At 31.1% G+C, this 8,127-nt stretch overlaps 1 protein-coding gene across 1 annotated transcript; it reads right to left on the reverse strand.

Annotated features, from left to right (window-relative positions):
• Window positions 1–5,913: 5,913 nt before the first annotated feature.
• Window positions 5,914–8,127, reverse strand: LOC7495252 (NAC transcription factor 25). The gene is made up of 3 exons (XM_024581054.2): window positions 7,633–8,127; window positions 7,230–7,537; window positions 5,914–7,126 (listed from the first exon to the last, which is right to left on the reverse strand). Exons 1-3 carry the CDS (start codon window positions 7,814–7,816, stop codon window positions 6,554–6,556), a joined length of 1,065 nt encoding a protein of 354 aa, XP_024436822.1. The 5' UTR covers window positions 7,817–8,127; the 3' UTR covers window positions 5,914–6,553.

Consider the following 8,127-nt stretch of genomic DNA (forward strand, 5'->3'; position numbering starts at 1 on the left):
CCTCTCGATCCATCTCCTAAATTATTTTGTATTGTTTCTTCCAATACAACTTGGTTAATGATTTTATAGGAATTTTCACTAAATTATTTTTATTGTTTCTTCCTTGATAGCTCTGTTATCATATTGAATTCAATAGTTTAAATTTGGATTCCATCTAAAAACTTCAAGTTTTATGGTGAATGATTCATTCTAAACATTATATATTATTCTTCAATTATTTATTTATTTCGTGTAATATTGGTGATTATAATAGTTAAAAAATGCTGCAATAATTCATATAATTAGCCCTCTTAATCCATCTCTTAAAATGTCTTTACTATTAACAAAAGCTAAAACCCATTGTAAAAACACTACTTAACCAAACTCACGAGCACTGTTTATTGAAATGTAATGATAGTTGTGCCATTCCCATACAAATCTTTAACTAGCAATTAGAGCTAGTTCAGTCTGACCCATTAATCATTATTATATATTATGGGGAAGAAAGTCTTTTTTTATCTTAAAAGCAAAGTAGAACAATCAACTATTAAAATAAATAAAAACTCTCTCTCTCTCTCTCTCTCTCTCTCTATATATATATATATATATAACCTGCAATTAATATTAAGTTTTGAATGGTGCAATTTTTTTTTAACTAAATTTTTGACATAATTTTCATTGTATTTTTAATATTAAGTTATTGACGAAAAAAATTTCTCAACCTGCAATTAACAATCACACGGGACTTCATAACTCAATCATGGTCTCAATATTCCCATTTTTTTTTTGGTAGAATAAGTAATACAATATTCCATAAAACAAAATTTTAAAACTAATTGGTTCACAACAAGCATCAATTTCTTTTGAAAATAGATATGTTTAATTAAGCTTACAACATAACTATATAATAACTTAATAAGGACAACTTCTTTTAATTACATCATCTACAAAAAATAATTTAAACATTTAATTTTTTTAAAACAGAAATATACATGACAACTAATATTAATTCTTTCAAATACATAATTAACTTAAAAAAGACTCATATTTATGCGTCTACTTCCCAGCTTGAGGATGCAAGGTACCTAAAAACACACACACACACACACACACACACACACACACATATATATATATATATATATATATAACCGAGTGTTTACAATAATGAAGTAGGCTAAATGAAAATTTGGTATTTCAATAAATATAAAAAAAATAATTAAAAGGAAAAAAGTGGTGGGAGGCATCCACGCCCTTAAAAAATAATCTTATGTTGTGTCATTAGATATGTCGTTACGTCCTCTTTCTTATGAGATGGCGCAAGTGGTTGTGGTGGTGTGGTTTGTCATTAACAATTTTTTTTTCTCCCCCCTCCACTTTTCTCTCTTCTCCCTTCGAACATCGCGTTGACCCTAGCAAAATTTCAGAGTTGTCCCTTGATGTTTTGAGATTTTAATTTCAGTCCCTATTTTTTTGATTTTTAATTTTTGTAATTGGTTCTTTTGTAAAATTTTGATTTGTTTTCGATTAATCCTTCAATCCCAATTTGTGATATATTATTTTTTTCAATGTGGTCCTTATTTTTTTGATTGTTTTCTTTTTATTTTTCTTTTCAATTTTATCCTTTAAAAAAAAAAATTATTTTTATTTTTTATTTCAATTTCGATCCTCATTCTTTTAATTGATATTTTTTTGAATCCTTTTGTATGATTGAAATTATTTTTTCCAATTTTATCCTTCAACATTTGATTGGTTGAGAATTGGGCTTTTGGTTTTCTAGATGAGGCGCTTTTGGTTTAATAACTCAGGTCGTGACTTTGAAAAGTTAACCCGAGTTGATATTTTTTATGTATTTTCTTTTCAACTTTCATCATTCGACAATGATATTTTTTGAAAAATGAGCTTTCATATTTTTTTTATTTTTTTCTATCGGGTTATTTTGATCTCGTGACCTAGGTCATAGATTTAGCGGGTTAACCTGTATTAGCTTGATCCTTATTACTCGGGTTACATGTTTTTACGCTAACCTGGTTGAATCGGGCTTTTTTCTTTGTCTTTTTTATCTAATTTTGTCTTTTTGTATTTAATAGAATAAGAATTGAGATACATCATTTTGCTCCTTTTGAAAAAAAACATTTTTTCTCATGTTATTAATCACTTTTTTTTAAATTGATCCATCTTCTTTTGTTGAATATTTTTTTATATCCTCACCACTTTTTCTTCCTACTTTAAAACATGTTTGTTGCATCTAAATATTAATTAAAAAAAAAATCAAGCCTACAACATATCAAGGATCCACAACTAATTTCTACTTTCTACTAATATAACTAGGTTTATGATTTTATTGGAATTTTCATTTCCATAAAATGAAAAAGATTTTATAAGAGTTTTTCCGTGAGTGGTGAGGATCCTTGACCATGATTTTGTTTGTTTTTGCGGCAAAAAAGTCATATCTAAAAAATTAAAATTAAAATTTTTGTTGTTTAAATGTTTTTAATATTTTTGAATCGTTTTAAAGTGTTGATGTTAAAAATAAATTTTTAAAAAATAAAAAAATATATTATTTTAATAAAATTTTAAATAAAAATAACTTAAAAAAACAATGGAATATTACGAATTGATTTCAATTTGTCTTGTTATCAATTTCCAAATTCCAATATAAGCACACTATTGATAGGCATCCTTGGAAAGTTATTTTGTTCTCTTCACCCAAAAGAGAAACTGATTTGCGGGCTTAATTAATATGCTCTATCAAGATGTGATTCGCCCATTGTCGGTGGGATAATGGTTCCCAAATCAATCCCTAGACACACCATTAGTTTCTGACATAGCTACCTTTTCTTCTAGTCATAATACGTAGATTGGTTCCAAAATATCCTTTCAATGTAAGGTCTTGTCATGTCTAGACAGATCATGTTGATAAGTGAGAACCCCAACTATTTATGATCCTAAGATTTATAGTCAAAAGGGATTTTCTACCATGAAGTCGATTAAAATTAATTAATGAGTTATTCCAACTCACTTGTGCTTTACTTCCTTTTTATAACAAAGGAAAATGAAGTAATGAGTTAATTATTCCAACTCAGTAATGATTTTTCTTCTTCTTCGATGATTTCAAATCATCTTGACTTTATTTTTTTTTAACAGAAACACTTGATTTATTTTTCCATGAGAAAGGAAATTAAAGGCGTGAATAAGCTCTAAATGCTTTACTAGATTTGAAACCTTGGTGCTTCGTTTCAATTATTGGTCGACACGATAAGCTTTGATTTGAAAAACAATCCTCAAAAGCGACAACTAGGTATAGTAGTGAGCCAACGTCACAACTAGACAACAGAGAGCGTGCATGCCACAAAATTTCATTTTGTAATAATTTCCATCATATTCACCATGATGACATTTGAATCCCATGATTAATATTGTAATGAGCAGATGATTACGACATGAAATAATCAGGTGTCATTAGTGGAAAATATTGCCCCAGATGATTATATTTCGTGTGCTTGGCCCATGAAATATCAGTATCATATTTGTTTTGTTTAGTATTTTTTTCATGATTTAAAAGGTGGACAGTGATGGATGTTCTGCCAATCCTCCTGTTTATGCAATCAAACTAATGGTGTCATTTTCTTTAAGATTCAATGAAATGATTTCCTTTTTTTAAAAAAAAAAAATTTCTTTCTATTCGATCGATGTCAAAGGCTAGCTGTTCCAATTGTCTGATTGAAATTATATTAGTTATGTCGATATTTCAACCTCATCATCCAATATTCAAAGAGAAATGGCTGTTTCGAATTATGTAAAAACAGTAATTTTAATATAAAAAAAATTAAACAAGTAATATATTTGTCATATGCTTATGATATATTACTATAGTGTTCTATAATGTTTCTCTTCTTTTTTTTGGTCATTTGATTTTTTTCATTTTGATTCCTTAATTTTTTTTAATTTGTTCCTTTGACCTTCAAATCATTTGGGATTGGACTTGGTGGTTTGTTCTAGATGTATAGGCTAAGGAATCTTATGGTGTCGAGAAAAAAATTAATAGCTCCATTGATGTTTAGTTTGGAAAAAATTAATTTAATTTAATTGATTTTAAATAATTAAAGTTATGGGACCGAATTTGAACAATAAACAAATATTCAATATTTTTTTCTTGCTTGAATCAAGGATTGAATTGCACGGGAAGAAGAAAGATTCAACCCTTTTTTTTGGTTGATCAATTTTTGAAACCGAAATAAGAACAAGGACAAGATTGGACAGGTAGTGGGGGAATGCATGTCGCATGCTAGCATGTGAGAGAAGCCGTTGCTCTTTGGCTACACCTGCGACTTCCTCAAATGTTAAAGCACCGCCATCCTTAATGGGGTTGGAAAGTCTTGGCGAGGGGTTTTAGGGGAGGCGACGCATGTCAATGGACAAGTGGTGGTGAGGCTCTACCGTTCTTTATTTCTTCTTCTCCTTTTTCTTTTCTCCCTTCTCTTAACGAATTTCATGTTGATCTATAAAAAATTGCAAGGAGCCCTACTTTTTTGTTTTTAGGTTAAATTTGGTCCATATTATTTTGATGTCTATTTATTTTGTTTTTTTTATTCTTTTTTTGAATGATTTTTTTTTTCAATTTTATTCTTTAATATTGAGCTTATTAGAAATTGAGTTTCGTGATTTTTTATTGTTTGCCTTCTACGGTATAATCCTAGTCTTATATCCTAGATCACAGGTTTGGAAGGTGAACTTGAGTTAACTTCAATTTATTTTTTATGTCTTTTTTAAATTATGTCTTTTTATAATTTTATTATTCAATATTGGGATGATTTGGAATTGAGATTCCTATTTTTTTCTTTTCTTTCTACGGTTTTATCCTGATCTCATGACATAGATCATGAGTTCATCGGGTGAACCCCAATTGACTCTGGTCTTTTTTGTTGTTTTTTTTTAAATTGATTTTTTTTTCAATTCCATCATTCAATATATGGTTGATTCGAGAATTGAGCTTTATAATTATTTTTCTTTTGCTTTCTATTACTTTATCTCATTCGCATGACTAGGATTGTGGGAGTTGGTAGGCGCACCCAAGTTTGATGAGTTATTTTAGGACTTTTTTTATCAATTATTTTTTTTATTTTATCCTTCTACATTGGGCTTGTTGAGATTTCAGCTTTATAATTTTTTCCAATATGCTTCCTATAGGGTTATCTCAGTCTTGCGACATGGGTCGCAAGTTTGACATACTTATTCGGGTTGACTCAGTTTGGTTTTTTTATTCTTTTTTAAATTGATTTTTTTTTCATTTCATCTTTTAACATTGGATTGATTAAGAATTGAGCTTTAGATTTTTTTTCATGTTGCTTTTCATAAGGTTATCCTATTCTCATGCACCAGATTACGTGCTTGGCGATTTAACTTGAGTTGACTCAAATAATTTTTTGTTTTAAAAAAAAAAACTATTTTTTTCCCCTCCTCCAAAGTTTTATTAGTTGGTCTCCTTTCTTAATTCCTATATGAATATATTATTCAATACGTCACTATCTTAATATTTTTAAAGATACGTTGTTCATTATACATTAGATTTTGAATTCATGATTTAATTTTTTTACTAAAAAAACATATTAACAATGTTTTTATATTTTTTATAGTTTTTTTTTTTTTTTGTAAAACTGATCCGACTTAATTGCAAGACCTAGTTATTTTCTATGGATTATGAAAGACTGTTTTGATTGTGTGATTGGAATTATATCAGTTATGTCGACATTTCAACCTAATCATCCAATATTCAAAGAGATATGATTGTTCCGAATTCTGTAAAAACAGTAATTTTAATTTAATAAGAAAAATGAATAAAATTATTATATGTATGTATGTATGTTGATGATGCTAAAGCTACAGCTGTAGGTACTCTGAACTTTAGAAAAGCAAGAAACTAGGAGACATAAAAAGCTTAAAAAGGCTACATTTATTGATGGAAACAAAAAATCAGGTACCGGATTCGTTCTCCTTGAATTAATCAACACAGCATATGGCTTTTACCATCTTTTTTGCAAGGTTGTTATTTAGTAATTACCACTACGTACTATTAATAAGAACACAAGCCACTCTCCTTTTTTTTTTCTTTTTTTCCAGATTTCCAACCTTAGATTCTTTAACACTAACACTTGTCTTACGATAGCCATGTCGTCATATTCTTTTCAAAACAAATATGAAATCAATTACACAATAAGGGATTTTATGAACGTTAGATTCACTACCATTTATTTAATTTCTAGTTAAATAAAGACAACGTTTTGGAAGTGTTGATGATCTTGAGAATGACAACGAAGTATGGCATAATACGCTAAAATTGACATAACAACCTTACCTGTGTGCTAAATCCTAGATGTTATGGTTGCTAATCAAAGAAGCTCAGAAGTCTTCTCATGAGTCCATTTGGCCTAAAAAGTTGAAGAAATTGTTCTTGTAGATTTTTTTGAACTTTCTCTTGTAATGACAACTCGATCTTCATTCAAGTTACCTTAATTTGCACATGCATATGTGCATAATATGCATGCATAGTCAAGCCCATTAATTCTTGACGAAATTATGAGTTCCAATTCAAGCTAGAAAGTTGAAAGGTTTGTCTCAAAACACCATCGCCCAGAGAACCAAGAAGAGTGCTTGGGTGAACCAATGGTGTGCTCTGTGGAAACTGGTTAAGCAAAGAAACAAAGGAGTTGTTATCCTCTTGAGTGCCAGTAATGCCACTATTAAGATCACCATGAAAACGCTTTGCTGATGAATTAGCCAGCCCCATTGGTAATCCTGTAGTCTCATTCCAATACTGATGATAAGGGAGGGAACGTTTTTCCGAAAGAGTATTTGTAGAGACTGAGGTCATGGACATATTTGGCTTCGAGCTTGAAGATGGTAATTGAGAAATGGAACTGTTTTGCATGCCATCTCCTGTTAGTATCCCTTCAAAGAAGGTATCTTCATTCTCAAGTAATGAAGCATAACCTGTAGGCTTTGAAACTGAAGGGTGTTTTGGATTTTTGTTGCTAGAAGTACTTGGCAGTGTAGTAAACATTCCCTCCATTGAATCCTCCTCCATTTGATCCATCTGTCTTTGAGGGTTGTTTTTCTTGTAAATCCGGCATAGAACCCAGTCATCAAGCTATAAACAGCAAACAAAAATAATAGATAATACACATCATTAAGGGACCAATCTTTCAGTGATCATAACATGAAGGTACCTAATTAAAAGATGATGAACATACCCTTAAAGAGCCTCCTTTCTTGTTGGCAGAATCACCAGGAGGTTTTGAGCTAGGATTGTTATTGATAAGGCGATATTCATGCATAATCCAATTGGTTTTAATCCCTTTTGGTGGCTTACCACCATAAAAAACCAGGGCCTTTTTGACACCAACCTTTTGAGCTCCATTAGATGTTAATATAGGCTTATCAGTTCCAGTAGCTTTCCAATACCCTGAAGTTGCAGCTCTATTAGGCCTTGCACCGTTGGGGTATTTCCTGTCTCTAGGACTGAAAAAATACCACTCTTGCTCTCCAAACGTAGCCTTACCTACACACAGAAAATTCCCCATTCCAAAACATTAGCATATACACATATTAATCAAGAACAAGCACCCATATATTCTGAAGATCTTGATGACTTACTTGGTAGCTCCCATGGATCAAATTTGTATAGATCAATCTCAGCTATAATTGTAACCGGTAATGGAACTGATGCAACCTTCTTTTTTAGGTAGTGGACCACTAGCTCTTCATCAGTAGGGTGGAACCTGAACCCCGGTGGCAGCTGTGGGTGCTGCGACCCAGACGATGAATCGGTGCTCTCCATTAATTTGGTTTTGATAAGTCTTGATTAAGGTTGTTTTGAACTAAATTCTGTGAAAGTTTGCAGCCTATAGATTGAACAAGTAAATAGATGGTGGGTTGATGCAAGAGACAGAGAACAGAGAAGTGAAGCACAAGCTATATATCTTTAAATGTTAATATTAGGTGTGGTGGCCGAGGGGAGGATGTTAGGCACCATTTTGATAGAAGTGCCAAGTGGAGAGGGCAAGTCATCAGGTGACACGTGGAAATCATAAGATGAGGGCACGGATACACGTGTCAAGGAGAGGGATGTTGGGACCACAAGGAAACATG

Source organism: Populus trichocarpa, chromosome 11, assembly GCF_000002775.5.
Source record: "Populus trichocarpa isolate Nisqually-1 chromosome 11, P.trichocarpa_v4.1, whole genome shotgun sequence".
NCBI lineage: Eukaryota > Viridiplantae > Streptophyta > Magnoliopsida > Malpighiales > Salicaceae > Populus > Populus trichocarpa.